The sequence below is a fragment of the Protopterus annectens genome, chromosome 7.part0 (assembly GCF_019279795.1).
Source record: "Protopterus annectens isolate FY-2018-M chromosome 7.part0, PAN1.0, whole genome shotgun sequence".
Taxonomy (NCBI): domain Eukaryota; kingdom Metazoa; phylum Chordata; order Ceratodontiformes; family Protopteridae; genus Protopterus; species Protopterus annectens.
Window position 1 is genome coordinate 1,220,537,809 of NC_056739.1, and position 18,815 is coordinate 1,220,556,623.

General features: G+C 38.4%; 1 protein-coding gene across 1 annotated transcript in view; it reads left to right on the forward strand.

The window, feature by feature from the left end:
* The window catches only part of CHRNA5 (cholinergic receptor nicotinic alpha 5 subunit), a 1,051,294-nt gene that overhangs the window by 465,813 nt on the left and 566,666 nt on the right, over nucleotides 1-18,815 (forward strand). Inside the window, exon 2 of the mRNA XM_044077847.1 lies at nucleotides 17,723-17,874. Within this exon, the coding sequence (XP_043933782.1) occupies nucleotides 17,723-17,874 (152 nt within the window). The remainder of the gene's footprint in view (nucleotides 1-17,722; nucleotides 17,875-18,815) is intronic.

Genomic DNA, 18,815 nt, shown 5'->3' on the forward strand with positions numbered 1-18,815 from the left:
CATTGAGATTGTTTTATATAAAATAAACAATGCTTTTGCTGATTGTTATATGTCACAATAAGTACCAGCTGCATATAGTTTGTCATTGTGCACTGTTCTGATGTCCATGTAATAGCCCTTATTGTATTAAGGAATGCATGCAAGCCCTTGCAAAAGGAAATTTTATGTCTAATAAAAACATGTTTGGGTTGTATTGCATTATCCTTACCTGAGTTCACAGACTTAAATCCAATATGTAACTTTGCTTTTATAAAGTTATTTAAAGGTGGTATTATGGAGTATGTAGATGTACTTTTTATACCCCCACAAGTGTTTGAGCCTCTGAGAATCGACAGACTGTACATATTACCGATTTTCCCCCATTAAGTATGGGCAGCAAGCCCCTCAGAGCAATCATACTTTATGTCATAATTCAGTTTGATATGCTGCTGTCATCCCCTTTTCCTCTGCACTTATTGCAGATCACATTACAGTGTTTGTAACTACCCACTTTTACATACTTGAACCTAGGACACACATTTGTTTAATCTGCCTTGCCAAACTGGGAGCAAGAAGCTTTGTCATTACTATGCATATTAGAGAATATCGCATAGCTTGCTTCCAGCAAAGTTAAGCCAGCCTTTAGCTAGTCACTCATCCCTACGCCTGCTCATGCTAACCCTCATAAACCAAGGTCATGTCTAAAATCTGCATTAGCAGTAACACCGACATAGATTTTGCCCTGAATGTAAGATGGGGGGCAATTTCTTTAATGTACACTTAAGGAAATATCAGTGGTAAGTTGTGCTTTCACAGAGGGGAACTCATGTCCCTGCTACCTTAATGCAGGTGATCATTAGCTTGAAAAGAGGCTAAGATTTTTAAAGTGGTTTCCTGCATCCCAATGAAAGACCCACTGTGAATGCACTCCCTCCCACCTAATGACATGAGATTCTGAGTGGTTTGAGAGAAATGTCTAAAAGTTTATACAATAAATACTGTACAAGAAGAGCATGACAATCCCATGTTATTATTTGAGTTGTGCAAGAAGTTCAGGTGAATATCTGACTGGCATTGCATGAAGCCTTTATTGTACAGGTAAGGCTTGAAAAGGCCATATAAAGTTCTGCAGATTATTGTTGCAGGTATGCACGAATGTGACTATGTACTTTTTGTTGTAGCAGGTATGCACGAATGTGACTGTACTTTTTGTTGTATATATGCTTTACTGGAGTGTGACGTCTGATTTTTGTGTATGCAGATGGTATGGTGGATATACTATTGATCAAAGCCAGGATTGTCAAAGTATAATTTGTCAAACCTAACCTTTCCGATTCTGCTTTCAGTGAAATTGCCATCTCAGAGAATTGTTTCTTTTCCTCCAGATGCAGTGATTCTAAAATTGCTTATAGTGTGATGAGTTCAAATGATCTCCCCTACATATAATTTGGTGGACTGGGTTTGATTCCCCTCCAGGAAAAAAAAATGTCATATTGTTTATCTTCTGGTTTGTCCAAGTATCTTTTTTACTTAATGCATTTGATGAAATGGCAATCATTGAAAGTTGCTTTGATCAGTCATACTACAACTGATCTATACACCTACCCTCTGGCCTCCCATAATGAATATGAAAAACATTGAAAGTAAATTCCCCTTAACAGTTTGTTAGGATACATAACAGGGAATTACTCTAAAGGTCTGCAATTTGACAACTAATCCTTTGAAACAGAAATGAAGACAAATTGTCAGGGGCGGCCCGTGCTATTGGACTGCCGGTCTGCAGCCCCCCCCAGTTGTAAAATAAATAAAATAAAATAAAAATAAAAGATAAAAAAAAATAAAAAATCGCAGACTTTCGCGCATGCGCACTAGTCCGGACTGCTGCTGAGACAGTCTGGAGCATGCGCAGACTGTTTCAGCAGCAGTCCAGACTGGGAAGCATGTAAGAGCAGAGCTCCCAGAAGTCTATGCAGTTTTAAAACTGCATAGACAGTCGCTGGGAACGGATCTGACCCGGACTGCAATGTCGGCAGGCTGGAGTCTCGTCGGGGATCTCACGTTGTGGATGCAGGAGTCTCGTCGGGGATCTCGCGTGGTGGATGTGCTCGGACGTGCCAGCTATGGGATTTAATGGTGGACAGCTATGGATGGGATCTACATTGTGGTGCCAGCTATGGGATTTAATGGATGGGATCTGCATTGCGCTATGGAAGGTAAGAGGGACAAAGTGTGTGTGTGTGTGTGTGTGTGTGTGTGTGTGTGTGTGTGTGTGTGTGTGTGTGGGTGTGTGTTCAGTATTGTTATCCTTCCTTAAGTTTCTTTTAAATAAAACAGCTTTTTACATTTTCAGTCCACCCAGTTGTCCTTACATGTGCATGCTATGGTTGAAGGATTGCATGCATACTCATAGGCTACGGCATCTTGCAATGAACAGTCACCTGCTTGATATCTTTCTGGGTCTTGCCTGGCACCACAGGTCTTGCTGCTGCTGAAGGACAGTATACCACTGTTTAACCCAATTTATATAAGAACTTGAAATATTTGCACATCTCACAGTGCTCACTGTACCAGTGCTTCAGTCTGCTTTAGCTACTTGTGTGTTTATGTTAGGTTGTCTTATTTTGTTGTTTATGTGACTCAGACAATAAAAACAAAGACCCACACAAAAATAGAAGAGCATGTAGGAACTCAGTAAATACTGTTTACCAAGCTTATCTGCAGTTAGAGACTTTTTTTAGGCTAGTGTTTTTCTTTTCCCGATGTGCCAAAGACATACTGTCAGCCAATGCAAAGTATGGCAAGGTCTTGAATATAAGATGCTGTGTGGAATTCACAGGCATTTGTAGTGGCGACCTCAATGGATACGTAGTTATTTACACCAAGAATCACACAGTACAATAGGGAAGTGAAGCTTGGCTTAGCAGTAGTCATTTTGCATCAACATATTTTAACATCCGCCATCAGAGCCATTGACCAGAGTGTTACACATTGTACTCATTTGTGCCAACATAGGAATTAGAGATGGTGCTTGACATACCACCAGTTCACTGACCAGTATATTATGAACCATTACTGTTGGGACAGGGAGACTGTTAGGGAACTTGCCAGACTGTGTCACCCATAAGTGGAGTCAAGGTAGGGGTGCATGGCATGCCCATTCCTGTGGTTACAGAGTTATGTGCAGCTTTAGACATCACAGCTGCAGGGACCTTTCATGTTAGGGATATTGCAGGTGTCAGACACATGAATCTTGAACCAGTTCCTCAATATTACGTTGCAGCATATGGACGAGTGTATTTGGTTCCTCAGGACTGCAGAAGATACAACCAACATCTTGTAGGCATTTTATGACCTTGGCCTTTTTTCCTTGAAATCCAGGGATCCACAGATTGCAAAGATATTACCATAAGGGAATCTAAGCACACCAACAAAAATGGCTTTCAAACTCACATTGCCATAGCCACCTCCCTACTCCTTGGATGTGTGAGCTGGCAAAAGTCACTCACTTCCATCTGTTATCCTGCCAGCTCTTACAAGTGCTTGAAACTGTGTTGCCTGCAGCATAGTCAAAGCTATATCCCTCTAGGCCATGGAGCTGGCTTTTTCTTACATGCACTTTGATGACTCCATTTCAGTAACCTTTGACTGTTATTACCAGTGATCTTAATTTTTAAGAAAGTTTGTAGTTTCTTGACTATTTGTATTCTTCTCATTTGACATATGGACTGGTCTAAGAATGTGGGGCAGAGGTCAGAACACATTCATGCTAGATAAAGTATGGCCAGTAGTGAATGCAGGGACATCCAGATGTTGTGGAAATACATTTTGTTTTCAGAAGACAAAGTTTTTTGTGAAAACTAGCAAAGTTATTTAAACAGTAAAAATGCAATATTGCAGAGTAGAAAAATGTTATTTCAGTTAGAATTGCTATAAATTTAGCAGTCAAGAAATTTTTAATGTCTTTGATACTATTTTATGGCCACTACACTACAATGCAAGATGATTTCTCTAGTTCTGATTTGTTTTACTATTGTTTTCCTTTACACAACTAAATATATCATACCTGCTCACAATGACTACATGAAAGCATATGAACAGAGACTGTCTAGGTAAGTACTCGAGCATAACAGATGAAACAGCATGCAGAAGGGTAGTTGTAGTCAACATGGGTGCTTGAGAGAAATTAAATGTTGTATTTGCTAGCATTACTGAGAATCATGGTGTGATGTACTGACAGGCTACCCCCACACAAAGAAGTTGAAGTGTGAGTCATGAAATGTACCATTATGACTTTATCTTTGCAGTAGTCTGGTACTGGACAGCTGTAACAGCACATCTACAAGTTTTCCTGTCCATATTTATCTCACCCTACAAGGTCTGTGGTCATTGCTGTTGCCTCTGACAAGGGGCAGACCTGTTATACTTGGAGTGGCTGATGATGACATCATTTAGAAGTGAGCTGCCAGTCACTTTAAGTGAGGGTAGGAATGACACTGGCAGGTACAGCATAGTCACTACTGGGATGGACAGCTGCAGGAATCATAATTCCAACAACAGAGCGGAGGCAAAGACAGGTACTTGCAGACTCGGTGTAGTTTTGCAGCAAAGGGCTGCACATATAATGCCTTATACTTTATTGAAAAGCTGAAATAAGATTTATTTATTTGAGTGTGTTAATTGAACATGTACCTCAGATATAAAATATGTAAACAACTGGGGACAGAAAGATATTCTAGAGCAAGTGGGTCTCAGCAAGCTGTGATTTGAGAGGCAGATACTGACAATGAGGGACATGCACACTGATTTGTCTATCAGCTTTTACATCTTTCATTATTTTACCTTCTATGTACAGTATATGTCTATATTTTAAGCACCTTCATCATTTCTTTTCTAATATGTGTAACAATTCCTGGTAAGGATTTTAACATAATATTTTATTAATGAGAAGGCAAATCATCTATTTTAAAACTTGCTGCTTGAAGTATTCTTTACAGTCTGTATTCTTTTTACTAAGCAATACAACACCAGTTACTGGTGTACCGGACTATGCCATTCTACTGATGGGCATTAGCAAAGCACATTGCAATGCCATAGCCCTGCTCATAGTTCTGACTGTTCTTCATTGTTTACTTTTGGTGTAACACTGTGCTACTTTTGTCTACTGTTGCAGACAGGTGGAATGCTCTCCACTTCATCTAACAGTAGCCAAGCACTTGCCATGTTAGCTGTGTAACATCACAAGAAACTAGATGACATCGAATAAGGCTTACTGTTAAACATTCCACTTTCCCAGTAGAACAGATCAAAGACTTAATACACATTCATTGAGCAAAACCACTTATTTGTTTGACAGATGAAATGCTGTACAAATTAAGAAGAGCCAGTTAGTCCCAACATAAAGGAAAGACGGAAGCAAAGCAATGGAGTTTCAGGAAAATGTGGCTTATTCCTCAAGGGCAACAGGCACTTTATCTGTAGATGAAACAATGAAATATAAAGTTGTTTGCTAGCAGCACCCTCTTCATTAGTTACAGATCTCTTTAATGTGGAATTATTTGGATGACTTTTACTTCTCCAGAGATTGTGCATATGTATTGATACTGGTGGACTGTAGATGTTTAAGTAGACTTTTATGATGGAAATGCTCTGAATTGGGCAGTTTTGTCATTACTGGTGCATGCATTTTGTTTCATTGTTTACTGGAAAAATGTTCAAAATAATAAATTTAAAACGCCCTCTAAAACTGTACTGCATTTTACAAGGAATATAATTTAGTACAATCAGGAAGGTGTATGAAAGAGCATGTATATGTTTCATGTGCAAGGGGCCTGTAATTTGAAAACAGCCTAAATTCAAAGTTAATCTTTATCTGCCACTGCCAAAATGTATTTTCTTTGAATGTGGATTTCAGTGCTGTTTCAATGAATGTGAATTTCAAGGGCAGAAAAGTTTTAATGTTAAGTCTGTTTTCATTGTGAGACTGCATTGCTTTGTTTAGCAGATATCTATTAGTGTTTGTGCCGTAAAATGTAAAATAAAACTTTTAAATGAAGTCCAAATCATCACAGAAGTAAAGCAGTATGCACATTAGTGTTTTATGTTAAATGGGGTGAAATATCCAAGTATTGGCTCATTGCAATGGCTGCATGGGGGGGGGGCTCCATTCGACCATGGTTTTGTGAGGAGGGAAGGGCGCCAAACTGTACCTCTCAACTGTCCAGATTTTTGCAGAATTAATAGATTTTTGCTTCTTATTTATGGTTTGTTCCTCATAAAATTTGTGGTTTTCTGGCAAATCATTTAGGAATTAAGTCACTAAATAATGACACACTGAGTTTCAGACTTCATAACCTTCAGGAAAATGCATGCTAAAGCAAGACCTGTTCTATCAACTGTCTCAGTTTATACAAGACCAATTTTAGTACTGTTTATATGTTCCCCCAAGATATTTGGCCTTGTCCAGATTTCCTGCATTAACAGGTTGAGAGGGAAGTGCAAATAAATTGCTTTATAGAATTAGGCATATCCAAACCTCTCAACTGTCCCTAATTTTGGCTCAAAGTGTTGCTCTTCCCATAATAATCCCTCCGCAAAATGGCAATTTTGGAAGAAAACATGGAGGGTTTACAATTAATAAATAACTGTAATAATCAGAGTTATAGATTACTTTTATTTCAGAAATGCATGTAGATTCTTTTATTTTTTCAGCTGCTCAGGTTAGCAGTACTAATATTAAAAAAGTGTCCCTTCTTGACAGGTTCCCAGCTGTATTGTGTGGCTATTTTATATTTTTGCATCACATTTTTGATCCGTTTTTCATGAAATTGTATTTTTTGGCAAATTAGTGACAAATCATTAAAGACTGAAGTTAGAAAATAATGACAGACATTTCAGTTTCAGATTTCATACCCTTCAGAAAATTCATACTAATGCAAGACCTACTGTTCTATTATCCTTCTAAGTGTATAAGAGCAATATTTAAAAATTGTCCTTATTTTTGGGCCTTTGTCCCACTTCTATGTATGACTTTGTCCAGAGTTTTTGTTCTGAGGTTGAAAGGTAAGACAAATGTGTCAGGGTCATCACAGTCAGCCAGAGACATTTCAAATTGTGACATACTTGTTGCACCCCACTGCCCCATGTAGTGTGACTCTGGATGTGTCCAAGCAAGGCAAGGAGCAGTTATGCAGTGTAGATGTGCAGAGTATTCCCTCATCCAAGGTAGACACAAGTACTACAGTGGCTTTTCATCTTTCCTTGATTTTGCTCAATGTTCTGGTTTCTGTCATATTTTTATACTGTTGATTTATACTTATTATTATTCAGAACGTGCCTGTTGCTCTGTGTTTAAGTAGCAATGCTTTAATGACCATCAGGTAAGCTTGTCTGAGATTGTAAGATGCAAGTAAGTTTTAATAAGCATACTGTTAAAGAACTGCCAACATTGAAAGCCTTTCTGTTGTTGCCATGCACAGAATACTTACACAACTAGATAACATATAAGCCTTGAGTATTGAAATGCATATGACAGTATTTTTAATAAAGGACAGGATTACATTATTTTAAGAAGCTCATTACATTTGTTGTAGACTTGCAGTCATCTTTGCAGGCTTTACCTGCAAACTAAACAGAATGCCAATCTATCGTGTGTGGTACATAACCTGTGCTGTAATCCTTTAAGCAATCTATGTTGAGCTTGTTTCTTGTTTGCTCTTCATTTTTTACTTTGATCATGTTTTCCCCATGAAACAAGTAGATCGTTGTTAGGCAGCAGGTCTTTTTTGGATAAGAAACATTTTTACAAGAGGGGGTATCACAAATATTGTTACTTTCAGCATGTAACTTGGTACTTTAATAAAGCTGAATATAAATTATAATTAGAACTGCAGTGCAAGGAGAAGTGGTTTGAGTTGAGTGCTGCTTGTTTTTCTTATACTTGATTTTGACTGGCATTCCAGTAATGTTTTTAAAAAGTATTTTTTTTTCATGCCTCACAGCCTTTTTGTTTCCATCTAGATATTAAGTAAACTGTCATGCAGCCAATACCCTGAAATATTTTTTTTCTTCTACACTTCATTTTGTCTTGATTTGGACTCTCATAATGATGGTTTGGCACCCAGTGCAGTTTATTTAATAAAAGTTACAGTTTTTCTGGTTTTGAGCATAGCTCCTCCCCTTTCTAGTTGGCCACACCCATTCCCATTGACCCCAGCCATTCATCTGTCTCCTGCACCCCCCCCCTATAATTTGAAGTCACCAGCCGTCACTGCAAATTGTGCAAGAAATATCAGCATAGTGGAACTCGTACCATGGCTCTGTGAGAGAACTGTACATAGCAAATGAATGTAACCAACCAACTATATAAGTCTTGAACAGCAGTCAGATTAGACTGTGAAGTCTATTTCAGTAGATTGCATTTTCCAGATGCAAAGTGTGTAAAATGGCAGTTGGTGAAATTGATGCATTCCAAAAATTACCCTGTGCCTCACTGTAAACCAGCAGTGGTGGTGTGCACATCTGTAGGGGCAAGAATGACACTGGATGTATATGTGTGTGTGTGTGTGTGTGTGTGTGTGTGTGTGTGTGTGTGTGTGTGTGTGTGATTGCCCTGTTCCCAACACAAGTAAACACAGATGATTGTTCTATTCAGCAGGGTTTCATTTTTTGCCAAATCCAACTTCAGTCTACATTGGGGACTAGTGTTATTGACTGGGGGTTTAAGATTTTTAAAGAGCTGCTTTGTACACCATTCAGCTCTTTATTTTTCTTGCAGAGAAAAAGATGTTAAGGTAATTTAGTGTGTTTTTGCCTGGCTGTATCATTAAATCAATTATTTCAAAATGTATTTTTGTCCCCTCCTTAAGAGACTGATGTTTTAATCCCTTTTCACTCATCATTACATCCTATGTTGCTCTGTCCTTTTATAGTATCCCTGCGGGTTTCACTTTCTATGATGTTTATTAATAATAGGAATGTGATTTAAGTACAAGTGTGTCTGTTTTTTTTTTTTAAATAGTTTATATCTATCTGATCCAGCATTATGTTTCTATAGAGATTGAAGCAGGGTTGCCACTATCAGTTAAGTAAGTAGAAACAGATATAATTTCCTTTTTCAGTAACTGCTCATACTACTGTACTCCAGCTCTCTAGTAACGTTACTGTTCATGATCCTGTCTGCATAACCCTGTACTTACTAAACCCACCACTGCTGTTCTCTAGCCAGCCACTCACTCTCCACTGCCTTTCTTGGAGTGGCCTGCTCCATCCACTCTGTTGTAGATGGGCCCACATTTTCTACCACCTTAACATCATTTCATTTTCTTTTGTACTCCACAAGCATCTCTTCGTTATGTTTAACGTATTAATCTGTTGCTTTTGTAAGTTGTCAGTATTGACCTTTAGCAGCTATATCATCTTGCTTTGCTTCTGCAAAGAGTTATCAGTAAATTACCTTACTTCATATAACCTCATCCCCAGACATACACGTCAGTAGACCTTACAACTTTACTAATGTGGTTATGTTCACAGTACCATGGCTGTAACATAATGGGACAGATTTATGAATGCCTGCACTAAATGTACACAATCTCTATTCAAGAACATCCCTACCACATTATAAGTGTGCATGTAGTCTACACCTTGAGGTAATCTTTATAAATCCCCCTCAGTATTTAAAGCTGCAAGAAAATCAATATTAAAAAGAAAAGTAGGAGGAAGAATGTAGGAGTCATGCTTGTGTTGTCTGTTCATTTCACTCAGAATGGTGTACACTTAGTGTAGGTATTCATGAATCCAGCTCAACATGGAGATATGCAGATACTGTCCATTTGTCATTCACCTGAAAGGGAAGTATACAGGGTGGTGATGAAATAAATGTCATGAAGCTTTTATCAGTCACGTCATTTTATCTCCATATTTTTAAATTCTTCCATCTTTACTCAAGTTCCATTAGTACACGATTATACTGCTGTCATTACATATGTCTGTCTTCTACTGATGAGCTCTGCAGTATTCGAGATGTCTGTGGTTTTGGATTTAAAATTCCCAAATCATGGGTGTCTTCAGTCTCCTGTCAGTCTTCATAGAAAGAATGAACTGGTCCAAAAATGATTGTGATTGTTACAAGCACTTACACGAGTGCATGGATCGTGCTATCCCTAACAGAACCAAGATGCTATCCTCCAAAAAAAGGAAGCCAGTCTCTACAACAGAAGAAAGAAACTGTTGCAAAAAAGAGTAAAATTCCATGATTGGAGGAACTCTGTGGTCAGCCTCAGTAAGAAGCTGAGATCCCTCATAAAATCCTGCAAAGCTAGTTACGAAAACAAAATCACCACTGATTCTAAAGACAACCACAAAGCATTCTATAGCTATGTCAAGAATCTCAATGGCAACACTCAGATCTGCTCTGAGTTACAGCACAATGGCACTAAATATACAGAACCAACTGATATTGCCAACATCCTGGCAGATAGGTTCAGTGCTAACCTTACTCCTCTCTCACCCCCTAAAGGGCCCATCTCTATACTGGAAGAATGCAAAGTTCCTGTAATCACGGCTGCACAGGTAAAAAAACGCACTCTCCAAAGCCAAGAACACAGCATCTATGGGACATGACAACATCCCAGGCTGCATTCTACATGAACTACAGAACGAACTGGCACCCCACCTAAGTACAATGTTCAGTCATAGCCTCACTTCAGACTTTGTGCCCACTGAATGGTGCACAGCAACAGTTATCCCACACCACAAAGGGGGAGCCACCATGGACCCCTGGAACTACCGCCCCATTAGCCTGATGAGCCTGGTCTGCAAGGCTATGAAACATATCATCATGGAACTTATAAACAACGACATTGGTAATCTCCAAACTCTGAACCTTACCCAGTTCAGGTTTGTAAAAGGCAGAGCATTTCTCCTAAACCTGATGGACTTCTTTGAAGCGGTCACCAAAGCCATAGATGAGGGTAAGGTGGTTCACACAGCCTATCTAGATCTCGCCAAGGCTTTTGACACCATCACCCACTCTGGAATTATAGATAAACTCACTAAACTAGGTATAAATCCCTATGTCACAAGATGGGTTGCCAACTGGTTCACTGACAGAACCCACACTGTGAAAGTAGCAGACTCTAAATCCAACTTCAGACCAGTGACAAGCGGAGTACCACACAGGGTTCATTCCTGGGTCCTCTCCTGTTTGGTATCTACTTCTCTGAAGTACAAGCTAACACAGAAGGTCTTTAGCTAACAAAGTTTGCAGATGACTGCAAACTAGGAGCCATAATCAAAACTCCTAAAGATGTGGACATCCTACAAAAGGGCCTCACTGAGACAGATGCCTGGTGTCAAAGCCATGGCCTCAAGCTCAATGCCAAAAAGTGCATTGTCATCCCTTCTGGTAAAAACTCTGTACCCATGAACTACCACAGAGGTGGTAGTCTACTTAACACCAAAAGTGTGATAACAGACCTTGGGACACAGGTGGACAGTAGTCTCTCCTTTGATAATCACATCGCCAAAGTAGTCAGGAAATCCTTCTACGTGGCACACCTCATCACAAAAGGTTTCTCATCCAGGAAAAAAGAGGTAATTGTTCCCCTCTACTCATCACTCATTAGACCCATTATAGAGTACAATGCCCCTTTTGGCATGTACCTCACAAGACATCTACCACAACTGGAAAGGCCGCAGAAATACCTCACAAAGAGGATTTCCAGCCTCAAACAGATGCCCTATGCAGACCATCTCAAAAAATGCCAGCTTTACTCTGTCACATAGCGCCTACTCAGAGGCGGTCTCTGCCTAACATGCAAAGCTATGTCAAACCCAGAGCTGTTGGACATGTTCCACTTAAAGAAATCCCAATCCCTCCGAGCTACATGCTCTAGGGACCTAAACCTTGTCACCACAATAAACAGAACATGCTGGAGGGATAGATTCCTGTCCCAGAGACTTCCCATACTCTGGAACAAACTACCTATCTATATCAAACGAAGCTCCTCATTAGCACTCTTCAAGAAAAGTCTTGATGATTGGATGGGAGATAGGAAATTCACCCTGGGGATCACTTCTATGGCTCTACTTGACAGGGGCACAGGAAAATGATTTTCTTGGGTGGCAAAAACCAGGGTACTGTTTGGCTAGGATTATATAGGCCCTAGGGCCAATAGCCTAGTACCTACCTATGAACCTATGATATTAATTTGCTTCCATTTTATGCCAAAGTAAGTCAAAGCTATTGAATTATATTTCCCATACTGAGCATTAAACCTCAGTGAAGTAAATTCTACAATTTCGAATTATGTATCATTAAAAATGGAAAAGTTGAGAGAGAACTGATAATACTGAGTTTAATTGGGGTCAGCCAAGATTAATTTATTTCTTTTTACCGCAAAGATGCTTTGCTAGACAATGGGTGAAATTTAGAAAGTTTTATTGAAATGGTAAAGCCTTAGCTCAGATGTTTTCTCCATCATATTAAGCATGTCCAGTTCAGAGACCACTTTACTGTTAATGTTTTCCATGAATGAATTAGCGTAAGTGGTGAATATTTTTTTCTGAATTCTAGGGAATAGCATTGCACTAAATTTAACAATTTTCATGATTTTATATTCATTTGTTTTCTTAATATTTTTTTACTGAATATTAACATTTTGCATGGGTCTTTACTGTTTACCTCATTAATTTTGTGGTAACTTTTCTGTTGTGAAACTGGCATTATAATTACTCATAAAAATACCATATGAAACATAGGTTTTATTACAAATATTTTATACAGACAATCAGCTAAAGTTTGTTTTTTTCAAGTTTTGGAGTACAAGTACTAAATTCTTTATATTTATTTATTTATTTTACATGTGTTAACCGGGCTAGTCCAACCGAATATATTTCCATTTTCAGTGGAGGCCCGGGGAGAAAAGCTCCACAGTATCATTAAAACATTTATAATGTACAAGTATAAGAAGGGAAAAAAAACAAAATCTTGTTGATAAAAATAATGAGAGATCAGTAGTTACAAAGTCATACAATTTAAGCAAACACAGTATTCAGATAGAATTCGTACAGAAATATAAAGAAAAAGTATTTAGTTAAATGTAGATAGAGAGCATTTGTCAAGGAGAAATCAGCTAAATATGAAACATAATAAGACTTTCTTACATTAAGATATGTGAGGTTGTTTACATTATGTTCATAGTTTAATACATCTGCTATTTGCAACAAAAACTTGAGGCAGTTACCACTGCTTAAGGTAAGTGGAGAGAAAAAGGAGAGGGGAGGCAGTATAGGGAAAATGGCAAAAGCGAGAGCAGACAAATTAGAAAGGGTAAAAGCTAGGGCAAAGCCAGAGTGTTTTAATATGCTGCTTGAGCCCCCCCCTTTTTTTTTTTTTTTTAGGAAGTGCAGTTAGATCTGCAGACAAATTGGATAGGGTAACAGCAAGGGCAAAAACAATGTGTCTTAAGATGTAGCTTGAGCCTTTTTTTAAAGAGCGGGAGGGAGGGAAGTGCAGTTACATCTGATGGCAACATGTTCCAGTGTTTTCCAGCAGTATTTGAAAACAAGGAATCACCTGCCAAGTTATTAGACTAGCTAATGCTAGCTAGGAGTTTAGTGGAAGAGCGTAAGAAATTGAGGTTTGTATAGGGGGTAATAAGGTTAGAGATTATCGGTGTGTTAGGTTGGTAGAAAATCTTTTGAACAAAAGTAAGTTGGTAAAGTAGCAAGATGTTTTGTAGTTCAAGCCAGTCTAGCTGCTGTAGGTTCAGACAATGATGAGTTCTAAAGGGGTTTCCAGTGGCAAATTTGGCAATATTATTATATGAGTTAGCTAGTTTAGTAAGATTATTTTTCTTTATGTTAGTAAATATGGGGGAAGCATAGAGAAGAGTGGAGACTAGATGGGAGTGGGTAATGGAAGTTCTGGCTATAGGGGTTAAGAAGGGTTTTATTTTATACAGGGAGCCCAATTTTCTATTTACACTTTTTATTGTGTTGTTTATATGATTATCAAATGTTAGGTTGTTGTCAATTATGACTCCTAATAGTTTGGTGGTAGAGTCAGGGTTTATAATGGTGCCATTATTTGACTTGATAGAGAAATTAATTGGGGGGGACTTACTGTTAGGTGAGAAGAGTAAGAGCTTGTTTTTTTTGCATTCAAAAGGGGGCAATGTTTTAAGAACCATTCCTCGACTAAGTTAAATACTGTCTGGGTTAGGGATTGTAGTTCAGATATGGAGTTGGCAGAACATATGAGTGTGGAGTCATCTGCATATTGTATACAGGTAGCTTGAGGGATTTCTAAGTGAAGGTTGTTGATGAACACTGAGAATAGAAGTGGACTGAGAATAGAGCCCTGAGTGACTCCAATGGAGACTGTCAGGTGGGGAGATAGTTTATTCTCCCAGAGGACTGCTTGTTGCCTATTGTTAAGGTAGGACTTAAACCAGAGAACAGCCTTAGAGTCAAGAGCAAGGGATTCAAGAGTTTTTAGGAGTATAGGGTGGTTGACCATGTCAAAGACTTTTGACAGATCAATAAAGAGTGCTGATGAGAGGATGTTGTTATTTCGATTTTTATTGATGGAGTCGGTAAAGGATAGGAGGGCTGTGGTGGTACTATGAAATGGCCTAAAACCATGCTGACAGTTACCTAGTTTGTTATGTTGGATAAAGTGGGTAATTAGTTGCTGGTAAATGCATTTTTCCATAAGTTATGATAATGGTGATAAGAGAGCAATAGGCTTATAGTTGGAATAATCGTTGGATTTGCCACATTTATGTAAAGGGATAATGTGGGAGATTTTCCAGATATCTGGGACAATTCCTTCATTTATACTTCTATTTATAATGATGGATACAGGATAAGCAACTGCTTTAGCTGCTTGTTGCAGGTATTTAGATGGTAGTTGGTCAGCAGAGGGGGTACATGGCTTAAGTTTCTGTATAAGTTTTTGGATGTATGAGGTCGCGACAAGTTGTAATTGGAATGAGGGGAGGGTATCAGGTAAAGAGGTTGGGAGATTAGAGTAGTTTGTGGAAAGTTGACAGGCTAGAGAGTTTATGGTGTCAGTGAAAAAGGTGTTAAAGGCATTGACGGGTTGAAGGGAGGTATTGTTTTCAGCTCCTAGAGGAGGTGGTGTGCTGCAGTGCCCTGGGTGTAAGAGTTTATTAATGCTAGATCAGAACTTCTGTGGACTGTTATGGTCAGATTGCTGTAGTTTACAGTAGTATTTTTTTTTTGTCAGTAAGTATAGCTTTTTTTGTAGTATTTCTTAGCTGTCTAAATGTTTAATGGTCTAAGATATTTTTGGATGCTCTCCACTTGGCCTATGATTTATTCATGAGCAATATGAGTTTCTTTTAAAAGCCAGGGGGCAGATTTGGACTTAATTCTGATAGATCGTTTGGGAGCATGCTTGTTAAGGATAGTTAAGAATTTAGAGTTAAAATATTTCACGGCCTCCTCAAGAGGGAGAGTTTTTAGAAGGTACCAATTGCAGGCATTAAGTTCATTTTGGAATAAGACAGGGTTAAAGTGTTTGTTGGTTCGAGAGATTTTGTACGCAGGGGTGTTAGGGATATCATTCCTTTGTCTTATAATGTAAGTTAACATATGATCACTTAAGTCATCAGGAAGAGAACCTACCTTATATATTTGTTTTTGTTTGTTAATAAGTATCCAATCTAAGATGCTCTTTTTTTGTTAGGTTTGTTAAGTCTAGTAGAGGTGGTAACTGTTTGGCTAAAGCCATGAAGATTAATATGTGACATGGGGTTATCTGTGTTTACACATTTCCAGTCAGTATTAAAGTCACCTAGTATAATAGTTTCTTGTGGGTAGGAAGTTGATATCCAGTTTAGAATGTCTTCTATTGCAGTGATATTATTGCCAGGGGGTAAGTAGATGCAGATAATGTACAAGGCTTTGGAAGTGTTTAGTTGAAGTCGGGAGATAAGTACTTCAGCCTTACTATCTTGAGGTGGGTTATAAGCTAATGAGGTGATCTGTAGTGTGGATTTATATAGTAGTGCTACTCCCCCACACCTATGTTTTATGCTGCCAGGTCTTAGTATATTGTAACCTGGGGGGATTATTTCGTTGTCTTTAGTTACAGGTTTTAACCAGGTTTCTGTGAGACAGAGGATATGAAAGGGGTGAGTATCAAGGAGGGCATGGAGATGAGCAATTTTATTATTTAAACTGCGGATATTGAGATGACCTAAAAGTAACGAATTAGAGAGACAGGTTTGTGCAGCTAGGTTGGGGGGAGTGGTAGAAAGTGTTGTAGAAGTTAGGATGTTTGTTGGGCCTGGGTTAGGGTGGATGTCACCATCTTTTAAGGTGGGAGTTTTTAGGGCAGATAATGGGTTGTGGAGGAAGATGGTTAGGTATTTTAACTTGCTTGCAGTTGTATTACTGAATTTAATATGAGTAAGTCGATGATACTTAGCTAGTAGGTAGCAGGGTGTGGATTCAGTATTTAGTAGAAAATGGGTAAGGGCATGGATGTGAATACCTGTTTGTTTGGGAGAGTAGTTGAAATAGCCATAGTTAAATTTATCAGTGGAGGTGAAGAGATAGGCAGAGGTGAGAATAGATAAGAGAGTAATTAGCAGTATAATTTTAATAAGGATAGGTTTAGTTTTAGAGGACATTATATAAGGGGTTTTGTAGAGTTCTGTGTGTGGGAGCAGTGATTAGGTAATGAACAAAAACTTAAGAGGTTTGGGAAGAGGTACAAAATGTAATAGGTGGGGGAGGAGTAAAATAGGTGGGTTGTAGTTAATATATGCTAGATTGGTGGAAGTAATTAGATAGGATAATTGGGAGACAGGGTGTGGCTAAGGAAATGTAAGTGTAGGACCCCTGGGGGTGGGTGGGAAATGGGGGTAGGGTAGAGGAGCGGAGTGAGCCCGCAGGGCGAACGGAGCGGGACAGAGCTGAGAGAAGCTGAGAGGTAATCAGATTATCAGAGAGACAGAGATCTACCCAGCTGTGAGTAGGTATGTGGCACTTACTTTAATTATTTTCCAAAAAATAAATGCAAAGTGTGTCCTTAGACTTAGGTATATAGGAGAGTAAAATATGTAGTAAAAGCCCAGAAACAAGAGTAAATGAGACAGAAAACTAGAGTTATCTAGAAATATCTTCTGGTAAGACTAAAGGTAAAAACCCTGATATAAGCCTTTCTGGGTGAGGGGGGATATCACGAAGTGAAGATCCTAAAGGGATAACTGGGGATCGGTGTTCGCTAGAGCTGGTATAGTTCAGCTAGAAGAAAAGGTACAGTTGGAGGTAAAGTTGTGTATACTGCTGCCCTCTAGTGGCCTATATGGGGAATTGCACAAAATCCCCAAGCTAGTTAGAAGGTAGGGCAGAGAAACAATAAAGAGAAGGAATGATCGGTCTTGGGGTAGGTCCGCAGGTGTGCTGGCCCTTACAAAAAGGTCTATACAAAGCACCCACTAATATGTAGTTAAACATGTAAAAAAAGGTAGGATAAAACATAACAGATAAACATAAAGAACTATGTATTAATCTAACTTGAGTTCTTAATATCTTTGCATTTAAGACAGCAGAACAAGTTTCATTTCAAGTTTGTATTTTTCCACAGACAAACCTGAACTGAAACTGAATACTGCAAAGTAATTGCACTAATTCTTGTTGATGCTTGAATTACATCAATCCTAATATAATTAGAATAAAAGGTGCGTTTTCTTAATTTTCTTCTATATAGGTTTATCAGAACCATCACCGCTTGCCAAACATGAAGATCGTTTATTCAGACACCTTTTTTATGATTACCAGAAATGGGTTCGACCTGTGGAGCACCTAAATGACACTATCAAAGTAAAATTTGGTCTGGCGATCTCTCAGCTGGTTGATGTGGTAAGTATTGTCAAATGATGCTGGTATGTGATGACAGAAACTTAAGTAGCTGGGATTCTTATTATTATGGGTGCTCTTATTGTTACTGCTTTGTAAGTTGCAGCTATTTAAGAGAGAGGTGTGATGATCTACTGATCAATAGATATGCAAAACCAGGTGTTTTACTCAATGTTTTATTCTGTAATTAATGCTCTGTATTTGTTGAGTTTGCCATCCATAACACTTTTTTTGTTTGTTTGTTTGTTTGTTTTCTTGCTTCAAAATGAGCTTTATTGGGCAAACACTTTGATTTTCTAAATAAAAAGCAAGGAATTCTGGCATTTCTATTTTTCTTAGCAAATCTTTATTTTATATTGGAGTTAAAACAGTGAAAGCTGATGCCATCTTTCAGTGACTACGAATGAAAAACATAAATGATCACATATCAATAGATACTTCTAACTGTATTAAAAACTAAGTTTTTAGTGAAAGAATAAACCATGCTTACTGCCATGTTGGCAGTGTCTAAATCACCAACTGACTTAATGTGGCTTACGTCTGTGGCAAGGTTAAGATAGTATATCTGAATTCCACTGGTTAATTCTTCATAAAAGCATGTCTGTATGGGGTTATTGTTATTATGTACTGTCATGTTTTTTCTTTTTCTTTGAATTTGTATTAATCCACATAGAGTACAAGGCTTGTGGCATGGCATGCTTGTGGTTAAGCTTGAAATGCTGATGCTTAACATTAGTAGCTGCCATTATTTTGGTATATATTTCCACCATATAGCTAGTAAATAAATAAATTAACAGTATCAGTGTAAAACTCTTCCTGATGATAAATTGCTGATTTACACAGGAAAAGATCAGTACAAAATTCATATCTACTTCCGTCAGTTCTGTGAAAAAATGGTGGATGCATGTAAAATTAGGCACACACACTATGGTTGTTGAAGTGGG